This window comes from Mya arenaria, chromosome 10, assembly GCF_026914265.1.
Source record: "Mya arenaria isolate MELC-2E11 chromosome 10, ASM2691426v1".
NCBI classification, from domain to species: domain Eukaryota; kingdom Metazoa; phylum Mollusca; class Bivalvia; order Myida; family Myidae; genus Mya; species Mya arenaria.
Genome location: NC_069131.1, coordinates 36,913,620 through 36,940,043, shown reverse-complemented (window position 1 = coordinate 36,940,043; position 26,424 = coordinate 36,913,620). Strand labels below are relative to the sequence as shown.

The 26,424-nt window shown below is 33.5% G+C and overlaps 1 protein-coding gene across 3 annotated transcripts in view; it reads left to right on the top strand.

The window, feature by feature from the left end:
* The window catches only part of LOC128205920 (solute carrier organic anion transporter family member 5A1-like), a 62,505-nt gene extending 37,870 nt beyond the window's left edge, over positions 1 to 24,635 (top strand). For all 3 annotated transcript variants that reach the window (XM_052907982.1, XM_052907981.1, XM_052907983.1), the window contains exons 5-13: positions 1,446 to 1,610; positions 4,758 to 4,838; positions 6,495 to 6,612; positions 11,438 to 11,630; positions 12,068 to 12,252; positions 12,985 to 13,049; positions 14,214 to 14,342; positions 14,986 to 15,095; positions 17,834 to 24,635. In XM_052907982.1, the coding sequence (XP_052763942.1) occupies positions 1,446 to 1,610; positions 4,758 to 4,838; positions 6,495 to 6,612; positions 11,438 to 11,630; positions 12,068 to 12,252; positions 12,985 to 13,049; positions 14,214 to 14,342; positions 14,986 to 15,095; positions 17,834 to 18,112 (1,325 nt within the window). In that variant the 3' untranslated portion in view covers positions 18,113 to 24,635. The remainder of the gene's footprint in view (positions 1 to 1,445; positions 1,611 to 4,757; positions 4,839 to 6,494; positions 6,613 to 11,437; positions 11,631 to 12,067; positions 12,253 to 12,984; positions 13,050 to 14,213; positions 14,343 to 14,985; positions 15,096 to 17,833) is intronic.
* Positions 24,636 to 26,424: the final 1,789 nt, after the last annotated feature.

The window sequence follows — 26,424 nt, the reverse complement described above, 5'->3', positions numbered from 1 at the left end:
ACTAATGCTTAAAGTAAATTGAAATTTTCAGCAGTTTTCCAAGCAATGGAGGTCTGTTCTATAGTGGGCTTATTACTTATAATTTTAACTGAAATGAAGGCATTGATGCCAAAATCAGCTGATTCTAGGACAAAAAGAATAAAAAAGATCAAAACTGTCCATCTGTGAGACTGCAGCTTAATGTGATATTAAAAGTTTTAATGTCAATCTAGTAGAAATACATATTGGGGCCTTTTTTTACAAAATTGTTCTGAGTTAATTAAATTTGCCATTTCACAACATCAAACTTCCCCATCCAAAATTCTTGCACCAGATAAATAGCTGCTTGTGTTGTAAACAAGTTTTATCATAATTATTAATCTTCATGATGGTAAGTGTTTTAATCAATTTAAGATCAGTTAAGCTAATGTTGGTTCATACTTATTTATTTTAGCGGGATTGTAAAGACAGCTGTCAGCTGATATGAATCTGTGTATCTTGAGTTAGTTGACCAGACCCCAATATCACGAAAAATACTTAAGTCAAATCTAAATCTCTATCTCAACTCATTTTACCACAATCATGCAAGCATCGTATTATTCAAAAAAAAGTTTTCATACTTTTTGTAAACCTATTTTCTCATAGGATGTGTTAATGAAAGATTATGAAAATATTATAAATCTTTATAATTCTAGAGCAAACAATATTCTTGAGGAATTGTTAAAAGTCAATGAATTTAACTCAAGTACATTTTTGTCTATAAAAAAGTTTTTAATTGGAATCTAGACCAAAGGTTTTGATCAACATATTCAATGAAATAATGCGTTTTAAAAATTTGTTAAAACATATTATTGTTTCCAATAAATTTTGTATTATATTGTAAAATGAGTTGAGATTGAGTTTGAGATTTGACTTAAGTATTTTCGTGACATTGGGGCCTGGTCCAGTTCTGGTGTCCATTTTGAGAGCCGGGCATGACAAGTAATCCTTCTGGGTATCCAACCCTCAACCTCTTGAATGAGCGGCAGTATAATCTATACCACTAGACTACTCTCATCAAAGCTTATCTTGAAAAATGACTTTCTGCTCATGTCCGTTTTGGCATTTAAATAATAGTTAGATGACATGAATAAAATCTTTATGATTAAGAATGTGCGGAGTGAGGGTAGCGAATCTGACACAGGGATTGTGTTTTAGATGAGTGGCAGTGGGCTGACCTTTTAAACAACAGCGAAAGTTGAGATTCTTAATTAGATTATATGTAGTACTTAATGATTTCATATCTGCTATTTCAGTGGCTGAAAATATAGGTTGTATTTTAAATACACTTTTAAGTTGTGTTGGTGTACAGCTGGGTATAAAGCCATAATGCAGTCATATATAGGACGCAGACACTGTAATATATGAATTCTGAAATAAGAGTATTGATGGCATTTTATATAACTCTGAATCATTTCTCTTTTCAGATATCCCGAAGTCAATCCTGCGGTTGTTGAAAAACAAGATCTACCTGGTGACCAGTTTTGGAATTTGCTGCGAGATTTCCATCGTTAGCGGTTTTGTTGTCTTCCTACCGAAATATATTGAGACTCAATTTGGGACATCGAAATCAGAAGCATCGCTGTTCACAGGTATGTTTTGAGTTGGTCTGTTTTATCAGTAAAAGAAAATCAAGGTATTGTCATGACCTTGATGGTGTTGTTCTTGTTGGCACACGAGAACTTGAACCTAAAGGCCACTATATTAAACTCAAAAATAGTTCAAGATATTCAAATGAAACTTGGTACAGATGTTACATAGTGTGTACGAGTAGTTTCTATGTGATAAATCGCGTCATAAATGCTACACCCGAAGGCAACATTTTGCTTCAAATAAAGACTTAAAACAAAGATTACCTTTTTTTTCCTCCACCATTTTAAATGAAACAAAGGGCAGTCTATGCTGCTTAAAGAGCCCTGACTTGGTTTTATAACCGGTGTTTGATTAGGTGATTAGTTTCCTCAAATACTTAGACAAACCTGTAGCCAAAATATTGTTTTGACACTGCTCCATCAGGCGGCGGTTTAGAAATAGAGAAAGGGTTTAAAGAAACTTTACTCTCAATCAAACGCTGGTAAAACATTCGAAGGTGGGGCTCTGTAAGTGGCCTAGACTGTGCTATGTTTCATTTAAAATGAGGAAGAAATAGTAAAGTTATCTTTGTTTAAAGTCTTCATTCGAAGCAAAATATTGCCTTCCGATAAAGCATTTATGACGTAATTATCATGTGGTATACAAACACTGTTACAAGACAACCATTTGATTTATTATGCAATTACTTTGGCTTTAAAATTGTTGAGTTAAGCCCCTTTTTAAGAAGTTTAACTGATTTTTAACTTGTCTTATTAAAGAAAAAAAGATGAAGTTGGTGGTGTCATAGCTTTAATGTTGGTGGTGGCAGTTTCGTGCAAAATGTTTAACCTGGCCACATGAAAGTTGGTACACTTGTTGCTAGAGAAAGTACACACATGCTTAGCAAGGCCCATAACTCTGGCTTTAATTATTGTTGAGTTAAATAGAAAGTCAAGAATGGATCGAAAATAATCTGAATAATGCTTGGCAGTATTAATGTGAATACATGGTTTAATATTTTATTATTCAAATACTGTTTAACAATCTTTAACTTTAAATACTCTCTGAGTTTTGCCCCTGCTTTTTTCAAGGCCTTAGTATGCTTTGGGTAACCCGAGCCTACCTTAATAAAAGCCACCGACCCTTGTATTTTTATTTTTTTTGAAAAAATAATGGTCCTACCACCATTTAAATACAATTTTGTTTAATTATGTTAATGTTGTCATTAATTTTGACAGAGAATTAAGCTCCATAACAACAGCAGTATATATATATGAATGACATTAATTTTGCAAGAAATTATTAAGCCCTATTTACAAGAAAATGATCTTGACAGAAATTTGAAAAAAACAACAACAGTTGACAATAATTAAAGTATATTTGGAAAAAAATAAATCCCTACCTACCATACCTTAAATTTTGGGGATGTAACCCTAAACAAACGACTACTTTTTTTTAGGCCTACCCTGTGTTGAAAAATGCTGCAGTGGATCCACACAAGATGGTCATGACTCCATATAAAATATCAGTATAATAATGTATTTTTTGCTTTTTAACTATTAAAGGCCTTTTCCTCAGGGAGTCAATTTAATTAAAGCAGGAAAATATATTGCTTGGAAAATATGTTTTAAAGTTTGAATGAAATTTTCCAGTCTTTCATTATGATGTTCACAGCTCTGGAGCTCATAGAATTGGAAGGCAATCACTAATCAATACATTTGAAACTGTACCAATTGCAGTTGAACATGCTCATCGTGCATTCAGTGACTAATTCCGTTTAAAATGGTATTGATCTATGTTTCTACGCTTGTTATTTTAAACGGAGTAATTGCCCCTTGTTTAACTGAAACAAAAACAGAGGTGCATTCAGGTTTGCTTCACAGCGCTTTTGTTTGAGAAAACAAGCTAAATTTAGGATTGTTTTATTGTTTGGACCCCACAAAATTTTCATATATCCTAATATATAGTAATAAGAAGTTTAACCTACCAATTGTGTAATGTGACCTTTATGGTTAACAAATTGTTGGTCTATGGATATTAAGTAAGGTCAAAAAATAATAGTTTGCATGGGTTCAAAAGATGAACAGAAAATTTAGAATGGGAATCTCAGACTAGTTTGAAATATGCGTCAGGGATTTATCTTTCAGTATCTAGCTGGAAAATCCTCATTACTTTTCATTTCGATGGAATTGAATAAGACGTTCTGATCGGCATATTGAGTTTCTTTCTCTCATTTATTTCTTGGAATGCAATATGCTGGAGTTAATCAGAACGTCTGGGAAAGAGTAATGTCCCAGTCAAATTGGGGCAGCTTAAATATTGTAGAATATGGATTCATAAATAGAAGAATGTAATATGTATAAAGCTGACATGCTAAATAGATAAAAGGCCTCCAGCTACATTTTGTATCAGACATAATAACACTTATCAGGGCTTCCGTTAAAGGAAGTTTGGAAGTATATTACTTCCTAGAAATGGGTTAAAACTTCCAAAATTGATTCCTTGGAAGTACAAAAACTTCCATTATTTTGAAGAAAACTTCCAAAGTTGAAAGATTGGAAGTACAAAACTCTAAACCTTTTGTCAATATTACTTTTATAGTCATAATTTCAATCAGTTTAAGTGTTTTTAAGTAAAAGGAATTATAATTATATACGTTAAAGTGAAAATTATTTGATTTTTGATATATTTGTTGAAAAATAGTTGAAAAAGATATTGTATTATGGAGACTTAAACTTCCATATTTTAGTATAAAACTTCCAAAAGTGATTCACAGGAAGTTCATACTTCCAGTTTCAAATTCTTAATGGAAGCCCTGACTTACTGTGTTAATTGCTGTTTGAAATAGACTGGAGTTTTTTAATCATTCTTTTACAGTTTTTGTCTTACTTTTGAGAAGGATTTTCTTTCTGGCAAAAAAAATGTTGAGTTATGTTCCTAAATAACATAAAGACAGACTTTGAAGCCATTGTCAGAAACTTAATTTAAAAACTAAAATTGATTTGAAAGCAGTTTTTATGTTGAAGTTGACCAGCTCTAGTATTATCAATGTTACGGTACTTTATAATTGTTCTCCTGCAGATGGTATAGAACCATGAAGTTGAAGATGAAGTACGTTGACCAGCTTGTAAAACTATCGATGTTTCTTCATATTTCTTCACTTTCAGGTGGTATAGCCATCCCAGGTGCTGTGTTTGGTGTCCTCATGGGTGGCTTTCTGCTGAAACGCTTCCAGATGGGGCCTAAAGGTATTGAGTGCCAGGGATGTAGCCTAAAACCCAAGCAGATGTGTGTAGGCCAGGGCCATAAACGGGCATATTTTTGGCAGGAAAATATTAACTTGTCTTTTTAAAGAAAAAGAACAAGTTGAGGTGTCGTCATAGCCTTCATGTGGGCAATGGCTGTTTTGTGCAAAAATGTTTAACCAGGCCATATGGAAGTTGGTACACATGTTGCTAAAGACAATATGCACATGTTTAGGAAGACCCATAACTCTGGATTTAGTAATTGTTGAGTTATGCCCCTTGTCCAACAAAATAAAAAAAGAGGAGTATTGGGGTTTGCTCCACGGTAATCTTGTTTGAAAAACAAGCTAAAGGATTTTTTTTTTTTAATTAGGGCCCCGGGCGCATATGCCCTATAGTAATCACCCTGTCTGTCTGTCTGTCTGTCTGTCTGTCTGTCTGTCTGTCTGTCTGTCTGTCTGTCTGTCTTGTCTGTCTGTCTTTCTCTCTGTCTGTCTTTCTCTCTGTCTGCCCTTTCAAAAAACTTTGTTAATAACTTATCAGCCGTTCAAGATATCAAAGTCATACTTTCTTATTTTATCTTCCTTTCATGAGCAATATTCTCTTTCGAGACAAGATATGTAATTAATGCTTAAATATTGTAGGATTTATGGTATACTTAAAAATTATGACAATTTTTACGGTTTGGTAAATAATTTCCTTTATGTCGGAATGGTTCTCGACTTACCAGTATTGATAAAGAAAAGTGATACTCTCCGTGTCTTAATAAACAAAAATCTCCCCAAAATTGTCAGGCTTGACAAGTGGGCTAGTTGTATAATGCATTGGACGCACAAAATTGACCAGCTAAAGATGTAATACGTCTGACTGCCATAATTACTGTCACTATTATGCTGTGTAAGGCTTCGCTAATTGGAGAAGTGTCTATCAGGAAATAGAAAACTCTACTATTAATTCTCTCTGGAGAAAATTTGTGAGGAAATGAAGGATTTGTGTTGTGGTCTTTTCCTAGATTTCAAAGATAATTATCTTTTCGCCAGCTTTGAATAGTCTTAGAGTAATATCTCCGAGTTGTGTTTGTGTAAGTATGTTGATGGTTTGTAAGTTTTCTTATGGTGCATTATTAAACAAAAAAATCCATGTTCAGGTCATGAACATTCAAGGTCAAGGTCACACCTAGGGTTCAAAGGTCATTTTGATAATAAATGTTAATTAAATGTCTGCTCCATAAATCTTCAACCAGTGCTCATCCATTGACATTAAACTCCTGTATGAAAAAAATGTGTTTTTTATACCCCCTAAGTAGGCCATATTGATAACACTGTCAGTCCATGCATCCATCCTAGTATTTGTTTTTTTGCTGTCAAGACTATAACCTTCATTCATATGTGATTTTGAAACAAAGCTTGTCAAGGAAAATCTGTGTATAAGTGATTTTACACTAGTTAGCGGCCATCTTTGATTTGGTCAAACAGTTGTTCTGATAACAGTCATAAATTAATCTTAGTATATTTCCCCTTTATAAAGGTTTGTATTGGTACTTAAACAGACAGATGTTTGAATTTATATCATAATTAGCAAATTTTAAAGCATATTTACATCTATTATGACCCTTTTCATTCTGTACCAAAACTTATATCATTTTATCTCATATTTCAGGGGCAATTCAGCTGACCATTTTTCTTGATGCTCTAGCCTTGATTGGCTGCGGGTTTTTCTTCTTTCTTGGATGTGATAACCTGAAAATGGCAGGTGCAACTTTCCCGTACTTCAACAGGTAAGGGATGGCAGCATTTGGCTTCATTCTAAAGACATGTCCAGTTTAAGGTGTGTTTCTGAATGCGATTTTTTCCCCAAAAGTTTGGAGAGAAAAAAAATCCTCCAGGAAAATGATATATAAAAAACTAAAGCGTAAATGTCTGTATTTGCATTCTTTGACGTTGGGAGGTGAATAATTGCATGGCTGAATAAAATTAAACAAAGGACAACGAGACAAATCCTTTTTTCTAAGTCACTGACCTAGAAATTGAGTGCTGTTTTCAAGATGTTTTGTAATCAAGAGCGAAGAAAAAGAGGATTTATCATTTTATATTATTCCGGCTATTATGTAAGAGAGTTTCTGTCTGAATGCAAATTGTTGTCAAGGAGACAAATTTGTTTTCAAGTTGTCTGAAATTATTCTGGTACAAAAATGTTAAAGTGACAGTCTCTTATTTAAAATCAATGTATTCACATACATTTTGACTGATAAACCTTAACTACTTACTAAATAATGCATTTTAATGGAAAATATTAATTGCTGATAACAAGATTGTAACCGTGTATTTAATAGCAGAAAGAGCAAAAATATTAAATGATAGGTGAATGCTAAAATATTTGCTGTGATAAACTTTGTCCCATGAGGTAAAAATACCGTGTTTTATGCTCATTTCTTTGAATTAAACTCTCATAAGAACTTTTGTTTTCGACATTAAGTATTCATCCTTTTTGGTATTTTAAAACAATTGTACAATAAATTCTGATAAATCTTTTTTGGGAGTAAGAGTGCAGCTTTAATTTGTTAAACATGTAGGTACATGTAAATGGGAACTGCTTGGTCAGAGATAGTTTTCAGAGTCAATCCTCAGTTATATTTTTAGCTTGTCCATTTTTTAAAAGAGCCTTAGTATAGTCATGGTGTTGTGGTGTCATGGTGTTGTGGTGTTGTTGTTAGCATTGGTGTTTTGGTGCAAAAACTGTACCGTAACCTTCAAAATATTGAGATGAAACTTGGTACACACATTGTCATAGTTAAAACAAACATGTTTTGCAAGGCCCATCACTCTGTCTTAAACAATTTTAGAGTTATTCCCCATACTTAACTGAAAAACGAATGATAGACCTGATATCTTGGAATATAAAATGGTCAATTCTCAACATTTTCACTTCTGTAAATGACTGGTTATTAGACGCACTTTTCTCCCTCAGATTTAGATGTAAAAAAATAAGAGTAACAAGCTCTTGACATTCTTTTTCTATGGTCGATTTCACGTTGAAATTGGCTCCTCAGAGAAATAAATGGTGAAAAAAATAGTTTGTTTATATAAATGTAGAAAGGGATGTCACTCGCGTTGTCTCGATCTAGTTTAAACGGGTAAAAACGACAGTTGAAGATCGGGATACGGTATATCCTAAAACATTAATTATTTTAAATTTACATTACCGTAAAAAATGTTCACATTTTTAAAGAAATTACAGTGTGTTTTTTTACAATATTGCCAAAGAAAGTATAGGGTCGGGAGGAAATATTAGGGTGGGTTGGGTCAGTGGAAACATACAAGAACAATTTTATGCCTGAGTAGAGCTCAAGTCAACTGATATTTTTGCTACTTTATGAATAATTAATGATAACAAATTTAAGAGACAAACATAAGCCTTCTAAAAGCTACTTTGATATTAAGACAGTGCAGATTTTTTTTTCATTTTTTACAAATAAAATCATTATTTTAATAAGCTCTTTCCTGAAACTCTGAAATTTATGGCATTAATATGTAACATTAAATCTTAAAGCATAAAGAATGAAGTTTAACTATCTCTACGATCACAAAATACTTGGCATTCATCTTCCCATTTTTTAAGTCTTAAATATATGTTTACCTCAAAACATCTCCCTGTAGAGTCTTCTGACATAACAGAACGTACCATATAATTCCTATTAAAGGTGCAGGTTTCCATGACACTTGCTCAGATATCAAACATCAATACAATTTCTGCAACTACTGTTTTAGTTCAAACATATTTATTTAACAATGATTGTGAAACAAGTTATTACAAAATTATATATTATCACTCTCGTTGGCACGTTTTACTCGAGAGAGAGTGATCGTGGTCTACTGTTTTAGATGAATAGTTAGGGGTGCTGCACTCTGTTAATTTATGGTAGCATCCTTCTGGTGCTGGTGGTGGTGTTAGTAGTTTATACTCCGGATCCCGGCGTGAGCACATTGAAGGGTCCCAGAGTGACAGTTCAACCACCGCACACCAATCCTGGGCGGTGAATTAGTACTAGGTGCCTTCACTTCTGCAAGGAACTGACAACTTCTGTACATGCCAGGGGCAGTGGTACAGTGCGAATGGTCGTAGAAAGGATTTCATAACCAATCACAACAGAAGTGACCTGGTCCGCCCGGGAATCGAACCCGGGTTGTCCGATTAACAGTCCAACGCTCTACCGACTGAGCTAACCGGGCGGACCCTTCTGGTGCTGTATTCAAATAAACACCTTAATAGATTGAACTAATTTTGATTGGCTGGTATATTTAGCTGACCAATAGGCTGAATGGAATCACTGAGGCATGTCTACAGATAAGGATAAGATCAATATTGGATACTAGCTGGCCCAGCCCTCATGGATACCAGCATTAAGGCACCTTTCTGTCTCGATAGAAGTACTGTACTTGACCAATACGTCTTTATAGTTTTGATCACAAAGATTATAAATGCATTCACATACTTTGACATGTTTGCCAGTAGAAACTATTAACCTATTATTACATCAATCAACATTTCTAACATTTCCTGTCCAAACCATAATGTTCTAAAGTTCTTCACAGCTCAACACAGTGAGCCCTTTTCTCCCTCAGCACCCTGTCCATCTTCTGCAGTCCCACTTCTGTAGCATCCTGTCCCTCTTCTGCAGCACCCTGTCCCTCTTATACAGTCCCACTTCTGCAGCATCCTGTCCCTTTTCTGCAGCACCCTTTGCCTCTTCTGCAGTCCCACTTCTGTAGCATCCTGTCCCTCTTCTGCAGCACCCTGTCCCTCTTATGCAGTCCCACTTCTGTAGAATCCTGTCCCTCTTCTGCAGCACCCTGTCCCTCTTATGCAGCACCCTGTCCCTCTTATGCAGCACCCTGTCCTTCTTATGCAGCACCCTGTCCCTATTCTGCAGTCCAATTTCTGCAGCATCCTGTCCCACTTCCGCAGCACCCTGTCCCTTTTCTGCAGCACCCTGTCCCTCTTCTGCAGCACCCTGTCCTATATAAAACCTGGCTTTAAAAAGCCTACTGCAACATTCATTTCCATAAAACTTGTTTAAATCATTCTCATTCATCAGAGTTTGACAATGCTAAATCTTACATGTGGCACGCATGGCATCATCACTCTGATGTAGGAGAATGGTTAAAATAGAAAACATAATATGCCCTTCCTCCCTATTATTTTGTTTATAGCTTTAAACAGCCACATAAATTCTCACAAATAGCACCAGAGATCAAATAATGCTATGTGTCACAAAACTGGAGAACCACAGGAAAAACAAATTAATAACAATTTATTCCATTGAAAAACAAAAAAACAAAACTGATTTATTTTTCTGCCATAGAGCACTGTGTTTTATTTCTCACCATGAATGACGTCAGTATTACGTGACATCTGACCGAAAACGCTCTAGATGTTGTCAAATGTTGATATGTTTTCACAACAGGGACGCACTGGGAATTCAAAAATGTTGGATGTTCCTGATCTTTCTGTCCTTAGGCTCGTATCATTTATCTGTGAACCTGTCGAGTTTTAAAAAATAAACTGCCCAAATATAGGTCGGCTAGATCACTCTCAGTAAGAATTTAAAAGTCAGATAATGGGGGTTTTCAGTTTATATTTTTAAGTGGAGTGATTTCTATTTGCTTAAAATGAAGGTTAGATTTATAATTTTAAGAATATGTGTGTACAACAATGTATATTGGTTCTCATAGTTTACATTCACTGGAATCAATTTTGGTCCAAGAGGTTATTTTTCTTTACATTGCGACTAAGGGATTAAGGGGTGGAGGGTCCACATCTGGTGTAACTCAGCCTTTACTTAAATACTGCTCAGGTATTCAAATAAACCTTGGTATAATCATTATGCCAGAGACAATACTCATATGAACGTCAAGGCAAATTAATATCTGAATTAATAAATTGTTGTATTACGTCACATATTCTTTGAAAACCCCCAGATGATCATTGGTGATCTCTTTACAATCAGTTCCCCAATACATGCTTCACTACGTTATGCTTAGGTACACAGGGACAGGAGAAAAAGGGTTGGTTAGGGTTTATATGCTTTTCAAAAACAGGTAGGATTTTTATTTCATTTTTTTAAGGTTTACATAGGAACGTTATTGTCTTCTTTAAAGAATGGTGTTAAAATAATCTTCTGTATAATGCTTTAAAAGTTTTAAACTACAAATTTAATACAAACTTATTTTTTTATTTATGTTATATAACTATAACCCAAACCAGATGTGTATTTTTTAGGCCCAGGGTGATAAAATGACGTGAAGTACATCAACAATATGATTTTTATGAGATTGGCGTTCGCTCTGATGTACATTTTAGGTTTATTAAGCTCTGAGATAATAATTTAACCACAAACTCTTATCCCAACCACTAAGATGTTAAATGTTAAATTAAAGATGTTCAATACAAGATTCGCCTGAAGGATTTGCCGAATAAAAAAATGTAAAAAAAATCGGCCATGTGCAATAATTTACCCAACCACTCCACTATCACTACAGATATTATAGCAACCATTGCTTCTGCTACACATAAAATAATTTCTTCTTCAACTCTACTTTCAGTTCCGGCTACAACCTTGTGGAAGATTTTGAATTTGAAGCTAACCTGACCTCCTCCTGTAACATGCTTTGTGACTGCTCGAACAACAACCTTGAGCCGATATGTGGGATTAACGGGCTGACCTACTTCTCCCCGTGTCATGCTGGTTGTACGCAGTTTAATAACAACAACCTCGAACCAAACCAGTATACCATGGTAAGCTTTAGGATACGGATAAGTGAAGTAGGGTGTCAAGGTTATCATGGTTATATATTATCTTGTCAGTATTTTGAAGAAAAAAGTTAAGCTATTTGCCATCGTTAGATTAAACCTTTGGCATGGTGCAAAAACATTAACTTATGCCATTAATACCTAATAAGTAGTTCAAGATATTCAAATGAATCTTGGAACAGAGACATTACGCACATGAATAGCAAGGCTTATAACTACTTTTATAATACAGTTGAAACTATGTTGAACTCTGTTATCTCGAAAGTCAAATGAGTAACACATAACAATGCATTGATTTAAAAAAAAAAAAATGTCATCAACCTAGATTGCACACCTGTAAATAATGTCTGCCAACAAACTATTTGTTTAAATTCTAAAACAATACAGTTTATATAAAGATTATAACCCTTGTACAATTTCAGAACTTCACCGCCTGTTCCTGCATCCTTGGCGACCACCTGCGTTCCGAGGTTATCATGTCTCCTGTAGCAACGAGCGGCCCATGTAAATCAACGTGTCAAAACCTCCTGCCATTCCTAATCCTGCTCGTGTTCATGACCTTCTGTGTGGCGGGAACACAGATGCCCATCGTTATGGTTACACTCAGGTATTTGAGAAGGCCTAAACAAAATATTGTTGTTCGATTACTGCAGTGATTTTGCACTTGCTTCCCACCAGGCAACATGGGTGCGATTCCCGGCCTGGGCGCATATGTGTTTGGTTATTGGTCACCAAGCCGGACAAGTGGGTTTTCTCCTGGTACTCTGATTTCCCCCACAAGACAAGACCACACTCTCGGGCAAAATTATGCCAACGAGATTGACTTGGTATAAGTTAGCATAACTTTTTTTCACAATCATTGTAAAATAAATAATGTTTAAACTCAAAATATTGTGTTGTTCGGGTTACATCTTGTCCCAAAAGAATTTGTGTAGGTTGGGCTTTTTTTCATGCCCTGGAAAGAGGACGTATATAAATAGCACTGTCTGTGCATCTGTCCGTCCTTCCGTGGACCCGGCATTTTTTCTCGTGTCCAAATTTGTCTTGTATTGACAGGTTTTTTAATAACTTGCCACATGTAATGGACATAACAAGATGATGTTTCAAGTGCAAGACCTGTGTCCCTACCTCTAAGGTCAAGGTCACACTTAGTGTTTGTTTGCTATGGAATGTGGTTCATAGAAGGACATAAGAGTACAGGCAGTTTGGCTGTAACCTTCTCTTACATGACATCACTTCCTGTTAAATGACATCAGTTCTTTTTATATGACATCAACTCCTGTTTTATGACATATGACATCACTTCCTGTTATATCATATCCCTTCATGTATTTTCCAGGTCTGTGAGAGATGAAGAGCGGTGCTTTGCCCTGGGGATGCAGTTTGTGATATTACGCCTCTTTGGTAAGATACAGCATGCATTTCCAGTTTCCTATCTTTATAAGAATGGTTGAAGCTTTAAGTGCCATACACTGATGAGTGTCAAACCAATTGTGAAGTGACAATCAGTGGGAAAATGGCCACAAAAGTAGAGCTTGCATTGTTGTATATCTCCACCTTGTTCCTGAAAAATGCCACTTTTGAGCTGATTTGTACTCTATGACTACCTAAATGGCCTTCAAAAAGTCTCTGACAATTTTTTTTATTATGGCAGACTCCAGACGTCCATGTAGCAGGGATACATACATGTATATATTTTTTTAAATAATCAAAGAAGTATCCCTGAATGCTCATTATTGTAGCTATTTGGCATTCCACTATAAAGTTTGTAAGTTTTGAAGTACAAGTGAAGTTAGATTTTAACATTTTAAAGAAGTTTCATATACAGCAACACAGGGGTTGACTATGATGGTCTTGTGGTCCTGCTTTTGTACCTATTAGTTGGTCTGTTTTTGGAAGAAAAAAAATGAGCAATGTGATAGCCTTGGTGTCATTGTTGGCACCAGCATTCGGCAAAACAAATAATATTCACTTGCCTTATTTATAACTCAAAAACTTTTTAAAATATTCAGATGAAACTTTGTGAACAGGTTGCCAGGGACAATATGCAAATGTATATTATAGCATTAATTAGGCCCATAACTAAACTCTCTCTTTACTGGTTGTTGAGTTATTTCCCTTGTTTGTCTGGTTTGACATGGTGTTTGCTCCGCTGTGCTCTTGTTTAATTATTTGTTGATGTTAAAGACAAATATCAAGGTATTATCATAGCCATGGTGTCATGAACATTGTTGTTAGTTTAAACATAATTATTTTACGATTGTGAAACAAGTTATTACAACATTATATTAATCACTCTCGTTAGCACGTTTTTACGCGAGAGTGCCGTCTTGTGGGGGAAACCAGAGAACCCACAAAAAAGCATTTGTCCAGTTTGGTGACCACATACCAAATTTACATGCACCCAAGCCGGGAATCAAACCCCGGTCGCCTTGGTGAGAAGCGAGTGCGCTAACCACTGCGCTAATTGGACAACAATTTCTTGTTTGTGTTGTCCAAAACCTTAAGATTCCTCACTCTGCCAGGTAGGGTTTTCTTAGGCCTCATATAATGTTTTTTATTCTCCAGCCTACATCCCTGCGCCGATGGTGTTTGGCCACATTATAGACACAGCTTGCCTGTTATGGAAACAGAAGTGCGGAGATAACGGCTCGTGTCTCATCTATAACATTGAAATGTTCCGATATAGATATGTGGGTAAGTAGCATTTTATGCTGGATAATTGGAACCAATTTTATGATGAACAATAAGAAGCAATTTATGCTGGAATATGATTATAAGGAGCATTTAATGCTGGTAAAAAGGTGAAGTTTATGCTTCAAAATAAGTAGTAATTTATGATTGAAAAAAACTATGGATTTATACTCGAAAATAACTAGGAATTCATACTCGAAAATAACTAGGAATTTACACTTGAAAATAAGTAGAAATTTATGCTCGAAATAAGTAGGATTTTATACTCTAAAATAAGAAGCAATTTACTCTTAAAATAATCAAAAACAATGTTTATGAAAAGAAGAAGCTTATTTATTCTGGAAAATAAGCAGAAATTTTATGTATAAAAACGATTAAAACAGTTTGCTAAAAAAAAAGTGGCTTTTTTATGAGGCATTTGCTTCTCATTTTGCACTTATAAATTAAAGAAATTGTGTTTTTATGGCATTACTACAATAAGATAACCTGATAACGTTCGCGAATTGTTTGGTGTTAACCACTAGTTTTGCAATCTGTGTATCAGGTTCAAACTTACTCAAACTTTAACTCAATATTACACATTTCTGAAACTTGCAATGCTAATCCTTACCTGCAATGCTAATCCTTTTTCACATTTGTCATACAGGAACGTCAGCCGTGTTGAAGATTGTCGGAGGAACATTGTTCACCATTGTGTGGTTCATGTTTCGTCAGAAAAACCAACGCGAGAAAGAACGTCAATTGAAAGGATTGTCGGTAAATGATAAATATTAAAAAACAAATCTAATTAGCATAAGAAGCTCTAAAGGGGCACAATTAAGGTTGGTACGAAAAAACCCCATATGATTTGCATACAGATAAAGAATATTAGCCTTTAAATTTATAATCTATTAATACCTATGTGGCCACAAATTACCCAGTTAGAAAAGGGCCAAAATTTTGCCAATATTTTTTTACCACTACAATATCATGATTTTTTCTTGTTTTGATCATTGAAGTAAAATGAGTTCAACATAATAATGCATTTAATTAAAAAAATAAAAATTGCTTTAACATATATGATGTCCCTTTAAGAATTGCATTTTATTTAGCCAAATAACTTACTGAAGCTTGATTTTAAAAAGTAAAAAACAGTTTATCATGATATTCATAACGATAATTGACCTTAAAAATCTTGAGTGCTCTTCAAAACGAGTAAATTACACAAATTTCATCAAAACAACAGTAGTGTGCTTAACTAAACTTCATCCTGTTATTAGGGACATAAAGTCATTAGACATATTTGGTCCTGGCCCCTTTATAATAGTGCCAGATTTCTCAAAAAAACTTTAGCGTTACTCAAAGGTATCTTATTTCATTTTACAAAATTTCTTATAAAATATGATTAATTTTTATAAAACAAAAAGTAGTTTATTTTATTTATCTAAAATATAATTTCATTTAAAAGTCTCAGACCTCTTTAAAAAGAGAATATTTCACAATTTGTACTTATTAAAAAATAACATGCTGAGCTTGATCCTTTTTTCAATAATAAGGATCTTAAGATATTTTGAAATACCAGGGCTAAGATTAAGCTAATAAGATAATCATGTAAAAATATTTTTTGTAATGTAAAATTTAGTATATTTAGCAACTTCTTTATTCAAACGAAATAAGGGACTTACATGTAAGCCTGTTGTTTTGAGAAATTTGGTCCTGGTTTTGAACAACAATTAACCCTTTGCATGCTGGGTAAATTGTCGTCTGCTCAAAAATGTCGTCTGGTTTATTCTAAATTTCTTTCAATTTACTTAAAACTTTGGGCATATATCGACTGAGTGGCAAACAGCTTGGAACCTGACCAGGCGCCGAGTTACTCGGCGTCTGGTCTGGTTCCAAGCTGTTTGCAAAGCCTTTAAAATCACCATCAGCAGCTTAAGGGTTAAAGTAAACCTCATCATTATTTAAAAATCAATACAAACATGTGTATAAACATAAGTTTTGAGTGATGAACCTTTATCTACATACTAAATAATGCATTTATGGAAATTTTAATTACTGAAAACAAGATTGTTACTGTGTATTTAATAGCTGAAAACACTTAAACATTAAATAACTGCAGGGTTCTAAAAGATTTACAGCACTTGATCAACTTTCGTCTCATAAGGTAGAAAAACATGTTTTCTGCACATTTCTTTCAAATTAAACACTTTCATAAGAACCATTCTTTCCGATATTCATTCATTCTTTTCGGAAAATTACAACAATTATACACTTATTAATTGTGGTACATTTTATTTGGGAGTAAGAGTGTGTCTTTAATTGTTATCGAAACTGTGAAATGAATCAGAAAAAACACACTCATCTTTCATCGGAACTCACAGATGTAAACAACATGTCTTAAACACATTTTAAGTGGTAAAGGGATTGAGTTTTAAATGGAGCGTTTTTTTTTCCCTCAGTTTCATTTCTCTCCCTGTTGTCTGTACGTGGTTTTCTCATTGTTTGCAGTGGTGATAATCAATTGTTATTATACAAAGAATAGGATAATGTTTACATTGTTATGGTCTGTCTAAGACGCCTCTTTACGTGCTCAATATATTAGGCTGATGCAAAAGATATTTTTTTATCAATGCATTATCATGGTTAGCTCATTTAACGATCACAACAAAAAAAGCATAACATGATTTGTGTACGCAGGTAAAAAATGATTTTATTCTACTCGTAAGAAATGATTCAACTAGGGTGTGTTTTTTTTGCAAAAGTCTATGAGAGTTGGATTATTTATGACTTTCTCGAACAAATCTAAGTACTAAATAAATAAAAAAATATGATGTATATTTACTGGTGTTAATCACTTAAAAGACTCGTTATTACATAATAAATTTGATTTTAAATGAACACTTTTTGTTTTATGATGTTATTTGCACAATTATACTTGTTATGATTTAGTTTAAACATTAAATATATATTTTACAACGATTGTGAAGGAAGTGATAATGGCTTTAAGTTAATATACTTAGTCACTCACATTTGGCACATTATGTTGCACGAGAGTGTGGTCTTTACCTGCGAACTCACTTGTCTGGCTTGGTGACCACAAACCAAACTTAAACATGCACCATACCGGGGATTGAACCAAGATTGCATGGGTGAGCAGCGAGTGGGCTAACCACTGCACTAACAAGACCACCTTTCTATGATTTAACATCCAACAGAGTGGAATACAGTAGGAATACGACCAAAAAGATATATTTAGCACGACAATTATTGCTTGCAGATCAGATCTGTAATGTAGTTATTATTGTAATTGGATTAACTAAAGCAAGTTGTGTTTACAGAACCCTGTCATTGTTTTTGAACGCATTTATGATTTCCCCTACTTTATTAAGTGGTACAGCATTGCCTAAAATTAGAGTTAATTTTTTTGTCAACATTTAGTTATTGTTAAATTGGTGAACAATGCAAAAATAGTTATAGCAACATTTTCAAACTATTTCTTCGTTCCTCTGCAGGTGACTGAAATGATGAATTCTGTGACATCAATCAACAAACTAAACCTATCATCAAAATCTACAGCATCAGGCAAATTGCCATGTGACCAAGCTTCTGATGACTCGGATCAGGAGGAAAATTACAATCTTCCAGAGGACACAGATCTTGATCAAGCTTCCAAGCCTGAAAAAGACACAGATTTAGCAGAAGCTGATTTTGTGTTTGACCATGAAGGTAGTTTGGAAATTCAGCCAGGAATGTCATATCAAAAAGTTGACACACATGAATCAGAGCTTTAGTAATCCTTGTAAGTTATTGTCATATCTCATATTAACAGCATTTGAACATTTGTAAATATTTTGTGTAATAATCTGGCATTCTCAGTATAAATTTTAGATGTGTTTAAATGGATTTGAAATGATAAAAACGAAAAATATTCTAATGAATATCATACAATTTTGATAATTAACTTAAATATAAAAAATTCTTGATAATTGATGACAATTCAAAGCACAGAATGTGATGAATTATGATTATGTATATTTTGCTGTAATTTTTGTAATTTACCTTATGGTGTCATTTGATTTAAGAGTTGAATCTTTATTTTTATGTGCACATGCAGAATCAAAAATTGTGCGCAATCTTGCATTTTCAGTTAGCATGCATCCTTTAGGTGGGAAAGTTTTCCGGCATATACCCCATAGGGGACGTATTTTCAAATCGTGCAAATCAGTTGAGATTTTTAGAGGGGCGGAAGGGGGATATGACCCAACTTCTCCAAATTTCGATCGTTATTTGCCAAGTTCAATGTCTTATTTCATTTTAGCAATCAAGCATTTGCTCGCTTTAGTAAATGCGCATTTTTATTTCATCTAAAGAGATAACACCCAGGCCCCCCCTAGTAAACTATTTCTGTTTTTTCAAAATTTTCAACTTTCACCCATGATCCTTTGTTGTTGTTTTTAGAAAATCACAAAATTGGTCAGTATTGTATGTGCACATAGAAAATAGGAATCAATCCTTATATACTGTTATATTATTTTAATTGTCTTGATTTTTTTTTTACAACGTCAATTTTTTAAATTCAGGAAATGAATCGTTTCTGTGTTTTATGTCTGTTGAAAAGAATATAGAAACTTGAATAAGCAATCGGAGTGAAGCAAGAAAGTAAAATACAGACTTCACAACGCCATGCAATTTAAATTTAAAAAAAATCATAATATATATATATATATATATATGTTAGTTCTTTCAATAGAGAAATTATTATTAGTTATAATTTTTCTTCATTGTTTTAATGCAACCAGATTATTTCTACTGTACATAATGTATACTTGAATAAATGATATATATAACATGTAACAAAATATTCCCCAAAACAGCATTTTAGGTTTTATCATTATAGTTCTGAATAGTTTTGTTTCACAAGGTTTTAATGTTTTATGTGTATATTTATGTACATAATTTATCCATGTGATCCGAAATGTTTCCTTTGTGGACCAGCGTTATATGTCATTAATCTGTTGTAGTGTAATTGTTATTTAAACTCCTCTTGCCACAATTTCTCGAAACTTCTCAAGTCTAACAAGCTATTATTTATCTAAAATTTTGACATTTTTTTAATTAAACTTATTTTTATTGAAAAAAGTACTGTATCTTGACTATAAGACAGATAATAAATGTCAATAAAATGACTAAAATAACTTTAAGAAATAAGGCCTAAAAATAATTTTGGCTCAGGTACATGTGATCCAACCTTACCTACGAAATAGGTGCCGACCCTACCGTTTTTATGTTCAGTTTTCGTAAAGTGTGTGTTTTAATATGTTGATAAAAATCTTGACAGCTTTATACAGAAAATTATTTAACACAATTCTCCAATGATAACAATAACGTTCTTACATAAAATCTAAAAAAATAAATAAAGCTTACGTACCCTACCTTTTTTTTAAAAGGTTGTAACCCTAACCAAACCAATTTTTTTCCCTTAGTGTAACCTAAGTTGGCTAAATCCTGTCATAGCAGACTTAAGCAGTTTCGAGAAATTGGCCCCTGTTTTGTAAAGAAAAAAAGTCCATAAATGTCAGTGTCTTTGGGGTCTACATTGTAGTGCATGTTGCAAGAAACACAATACACATATGCATAGGAAGGCCCACAACTCTGGCTGTATTAATTGCTGGGTGGTGCCCCTTTTTTATTGAAAGCCAACAGACGAGGGTTGGCATTTGCTCCGCGGTGCTTTTACTTTTGTAAATAATAATAAATGATATTGGTTGAAAATGAAAAAAATATAAGTCATATCATGGTTTCAACATTTCTTATAAGGTTTTGCCATAAAGATTGATGACGGTTTATGGTTATCTAATTATGAAAATTTTATTAAATGGCAACTCAAAATGTATCATGTCAAAAGGGCTTTAATATTGAAACCTTAAGTTTCCATCCTATTGTTGAAGTAAGTCTTAAACCATTATTGTACATAATTCATAGTTAATTTATTCATGAACAGAAATGCAAAGTTGGACAAAAATCCCCCTCAACCCCCCATCACCACCAATGTTTGCATAGATGGGCAAAAAATTAGTTTTATTTTGTCCGGAGATACATTGTTCTTACCTCTTTTCCAAAACCATCCTGATTGTGTTCAAGATGATGTAAATATTGTAATGACCTGGATTTTGTTCCTTCAAAATGATGTTGTTATTGGATAACATGATTTGTCAATGTAATCATTTTCATCTACTTTTTGAAAAGAGTACCTCAGAAGTTTTGCCTAGAGCACCATTATATCAATTGATAAAAGTCTTCCATTCACAATTAAACATAATATAATAATAATAAATGCTGTTTTAGATTGATTTTTTTATGAAATATTATCACTCATCCGCATGTATATTTCAATTTTGAAGGCATTACTAAGTAAACTGGTACACTGTATCTGCCAGAGCTGACAACATCTTGGTTTAACTTTGAGGTCCTTTTTCCAAAATAACAGAAATTTGCTGAGAATTTCTGATCAATGTTTTGTATTTTAAGGTTGGACAGAAAGTTGAATTTACAATTAAATATATTTATATAAATATAACTTTAATATTTAACTGAGTTTATACAAATTTCTGTTAAAATCTTTTTATAGTCTTGGAGTGTGATAATTTGTGAACATATCATGTTTTAACATGAATATTCTGTTAAATTAATGAAGAAACTCTGGTTAAGGTTTTGCAAGTAATTTAAGTTTACAGTGATCCATGCATGATTCACCAAGACTCGGAATAGTCAAGTGCGCTGTCTCTGTGACAAGTCTTGTTTCTTTGGATGTTTTTGAAACCAAAATTTGAAGTTTATTTTTTGCCTCTTTTTCATGAAATCTATGTATGTATGGTTAATAATGGCTAACATTTAAGACACACAACTTGTATATCTGTATAAAATCAAGAATTGTATCGTTAGTGTGTAGCATAAATCAAAATATATAAATCTGTACAGATATGTTATGTTTTATATAGTCCAGTTTTTACATTGTTGAAAATATAGACTGTGATCATAGTTTTATAATCATATGCATCGTATTTCGCTTGTTTAAGCATTGTTTTTTCTCGTTTAAGCATGGTATTTTGCTCGTTCAAGCATGGTATTTTGCTCATTTAAGCATTGTACTTGGCTGGTTAAGCATTGTGCTTGGCACATTTAAGAATTGTTCTTCGCTCATTCACGCATTCTATATCTTTTGTTCATATAAGCATTGTTCTTGTACTCTGTATAAACGTGAATAATCTGTATAGTGTTTTGCTAAAAAGGCATAAAAACAATGAAATCTAAACAAACTGTTGAATATAATCAAAGTTATTGAAATGCTGTTCAATATTGAGTCTGATATTAACTTTGTTTAGATATAAAATTATGTTCAAGGTTATCTATACTCTAGTCAAATTCTTTCTGTATTTGGACAAAACTGTTATACTGTCTTTTTTGTTCTCAGATTCAATCTTAAATCTTAAAAAAAGAGCTTTTCTATAGATAAAGTGGTTTTAAACTCTTATATTTGAATGAAAAAGGCTGGAGAATTGTGAAAGCATTGTCGCTAGCACTGTTAATATGCAAAAAACTTCAAACCTGGCCATAACTAAAAAAGCGTTTGAGATATTCAACTGAAACCTGGAACACATGTTGCCAGAGGCAGTTGGCACATATATAGCAAGGTTTAAAACTCTGGCTTTGATAATTCTTAAGTAACGGATGCCCTTATTTCGACAGAAAAATTGGAACAGATTGGAATAGTTAACTTTGCCGTACTCTTGTTCAAATTACAGACATACATGTTAAAATTAATTTATTCCATCTCATTCTAATTCTGTCTTTCATTTATTCCTATACAAACTCATGAAAAGCAATGTTATATAATTCTTCATTAATTCTGCCATTTAATTTACAATGGGCCTACGTTTTACTTTTTGCTGAGATATAAACAAAACTTATTTCATATATTTTATTGTCTGCATTTGCTTTTTTCACATATAAAGTCATTCCTTTTGCCTGAATATTAATTATTTCGGGTTTGAAAATAATTTGGATATCTTTTATGAAGTAACCAGTGCCTGTATTGATTAAAGTTACTTTTTTAACTTAAGTCCATTTTCTTTATTTTTCATAGTGTTTTTAAAGGGACTAGACACCAGATGATACAAATGAAAGAAAAAAGAAAATTGTAAAAAACTTACATGAAATTGACATGGTTGTGAACAATGCATTGAATCCTACTTACGGATGTATCACATCGCTTACGACATTTGAGTCTTTCGCAGTTTTTGCACATTTTTTCAATTCAAAATTTACTCGGATTCTCTACCATGTAAATACCAGTTAGTTTAAAAATAGCGTCGGTATATGTATTTTTACTCATAAACAGATATGTTTAAACTGGAAAATCATAATGTGCTAATTTTAAACGGTCCGCAACATGTTGCGCTCATTATTTTAATCATGTAGCTCGCATTGACAATTCTAGGCTTGGGGAAATACTGTATTTGCCGATTTTTGGGTCATCTGGTGTCTAGTCCCTTTAACATAAAAGTATCTTTTTCAATTTAACAAACCAATGAAAATAACATATTTCAGATACCATTAAGTCATTATATCATATGATAATTGAAATTCATATTTTTAGAAAATGACTTAAGTTAGAAAATGACTTGATATGTTTTATGAATTATAAAATTGATATATTTTATCTCCAAAAACATTTTTCCCCCAATGCATTTGCATTTTGTTACCATTTTGGTCATGTTTACAATTTAATCATGTTTTAAATTGGGCAGGTCCCAGTGTACACAATGTGTGTTCATCTCATTAAAGAGTTGTTGTTTGCTGTTTTAAAAAAGATTGTAGTGTAGTCTTTGTCGGTTACACATGATATGCACTCGACAATAGGAACTGGCACGTTGTTTGGTCTGAAATGACATTATTTTGGACTAGATTATATGTTGGTCTTCTTGGCTTGGTCTGTGCCACATAGTTTTAATAAAAAATATAAATAGGTTTAACATAGTTTTGAACAAAAATATAAATAGGTTTCAAATAGTTTTGGACAAAATATAAATGGGTTTTTACATTGTTTTTAGGCAAAAATATAATTGGGTTTTTACACAGTTTTGGACAAAAATATAAAGGGGTTCTTGTGACTTGGTCTTTGGCGCATAGTTTTGAACAAAACTACAAATGGGTTACTTGGTATTTAAAATGTTAATGGGAGTTTGTGACTAGATCTTTGCTTGAAACTGTTTCTTTTGTTATTGTTTGACCCACAAAATAGCCAAATTCTTGTGATTTACACTGTGCTTTCATCATGTATTTGTGTAGAGTGTGTATTGTGTGTGCCGACACTGTAGTGTAGCCTTTTTATAGAAAAAAATAGATAAGTATGTCTGTATTGCTTTTATGTTTTAAGGTACATTCTGTCAATCATTGACTAATGACAATAAGAGATAGAATATACACATTTAAAGCTGGTAAATATAAAATGAATTATATCATATATGTTCCAATTTGCACACAAAAGAAAGCAGCTGAAAACAATAAGCTTATCTGCATTTGACTTTTCTCAGTGGTTTGTATTATGTGTCTTGTGTAAACAAAGAATACCTACATAGCAGATAGCTGGCTTGCAATCAGACAAAATGTACCTTGAAGCATGTCATTCGAATTCATGTTTTTTGTGCTATTACAAAATACTCCCATTTTGTTTCCCATGAACATTAATTAGTGTATATAATGAGTCTGACATCTCTTTTCTTAGGAAAATGAGTCTGACATCTTGTCTTTTCTTAGTTAATGAGTCTGACATCTTGGCTATTTTTTGTTAATAAGTCCTGTATCCTTTCTTAGTTAATGAGCTTAAGATTTTGGCTTTTCTTGATTTACATGAAGTATTGAAATGTTAGAAATGAGTTTCGTTTCTGGCATATGATGATTATAAATGTTTGTAAGAGTATGTTTATGTCAATAAAGACTCTTTTAGAAAGCAAAAAGTGGCTTCTGTTCACAGCACTCTAGAAACACTATTTTTTCTGATTAAGTCATTTTATTAATCGATTGAAATAATTTAAAAGTAAGCTTAACTTGTATTATTATAAACAGCTTATTATGTTTATAGGAAATTAGTATATATGGTTATCTTTGGTGAAAAATGTCTTTCAAATATTGTTAATTTTCTAATAACATCTGGTATATATGATTTTGTTCAGACATGATGATGGTTATTTATTCCATAGACATAAAATATGATGCAAAAGCAATGTATGTTGATGAAATAAAAAAGAAGAATCAGTTGTCTCATCATTACATTCTTCCCAGTATTATAAGAGTGCGTTTCTTCTCAGTATCTTAAGAGTGTGTTTGTTCCCAGTATCAGAAGAGTGAGTTTCTGCCCAGTATCAGAAGATTGAGTTTCTTCCCAGTGTCATGGGAGTAGGTTTCTTCCAATTTTCCTGAAAGTAAGATTCTTTCCAGTATCAAAAGCGTGAGTTTTCGCCCAGTATTGTAAGTGAGTTTCTTCCCAGTATCACAAAAGTGATTTTCTTCCCAGTGTCGTCAGTGAGTTTCTTCCCAGTATCACAAAAGTGATTCTCTTCCCAGTGTCGTCAGAGTGAGTTTCTGCCCAGTATCACGAGAGTGAGTTTCTCCCAGTATCGTAAGAGAAAGTTTCTTATCAGTATCACGATGCTGAGTTTCTTCCCAGTATCCTGAGAGTAAGTTTCTTCTCAGTATCCTGAGAGTAAGTTTCTTCCCAGTATCCTGAGAGTAAGTTTCTTCTCAGTATCCTGAGAGTAGGTTTCTTCTCAGTATCACGATACTGAGTTTCTTCCCAGTATCCTGAGAGTAAGTTTCTTCTCAGTATCACGATACTGAGTTTCTTCCCAGTATCCTGAGATTAAGTTTCTTCCCAGTATCCTGAGAGTAAGTTTCTTCTCAGTATCTTGAGAATAAGCATTTTTTCACAGTATCTTGAGAGTGAGTTTCTTCCCAGTATCGTCAGAGTGATTTTTTCCAGTATCACGAGAGTTCGTTTCTTACCAGGGTCAAAAGGGGGGAGTTTCCTCTCAGTATCTTGAGAAAAAGTTTCTAACCTATATCATCAAATGAAAATTCTCACCAGTATCATGAAAATTAGTTTATACCCAGTATCTTGAGAGTGAGTTTCTTCCTAGTATCATGAGAATTAGTTTATACCCAGTATCATGAGAGTGAGTTTCTTCCCAGTATCATGAGAATTAGTTTATACCCAGTATCATGAGAGTGAGTTTCTTCCCAGTATCATGAGAGTGAGTTTCTTCCCAGTATCATGTGAGTGAGTTTCTTCCCAGTATCATAAGAGTGAGTTTCTTCTCAGTATCATGAGAATTATTTTATACCCAGTACCATGTGAGTGAGTTTCTTCCTAGTATCATGAGAGTGAGCTTCTTCCTAGTATCATGAGAGTGAGTTTCTTCCCAGTATCATGAGAGTGAGTTTCTTCCTAGTATCATGAGAGTGAGTTTCTTCCCAGTATCATGAGAATTAGTTTATACACAGTATCATGAGAGCGAGTTTCCCCCTAGTATTATGAGAGTGAGTTTCTTCCCAGTATCATGGGAGTGAGTTTCTTCCTAGTATCATGAGAGTGAGCTTCTTCCCAGTATCATGATAGTGAGTCTTCCCAGTATCATGAGAGTGAGTTTCTTCCTAGTATCATGAGAGTGAGTTTCTTCCCAGTATCATGAGAGTGAGTTTCTTCCCAGTATCATGAGAGTGAGCTTCTTCCCAGTATCATGAGAGTGAGTTTCTTCCCAGTATCATGAGAGTGAGCTTCGTCCCAGTATAATGAGAGTGAGTTTCTTCCCAGTATCATGAGAGTGAGTTTTTCCTAGTATCATGAGAGTGTGTTTCTTCCCAGTATCATGAGAGTGAGTTTCTTCCCAGTATCATGAGAGTGAGCTTCTTCCCAGTATCATGAGAGTGAGTTTCTTCCTATATCATGAGAGTGAGTTTCTTCCCAGTATCATGAGAGTGAGCTTCTTCCTAGTATCATGAGAGTGAGTTTCTTCCCAGTACCATGTGAGTGAGTTTCTTCCTAGTA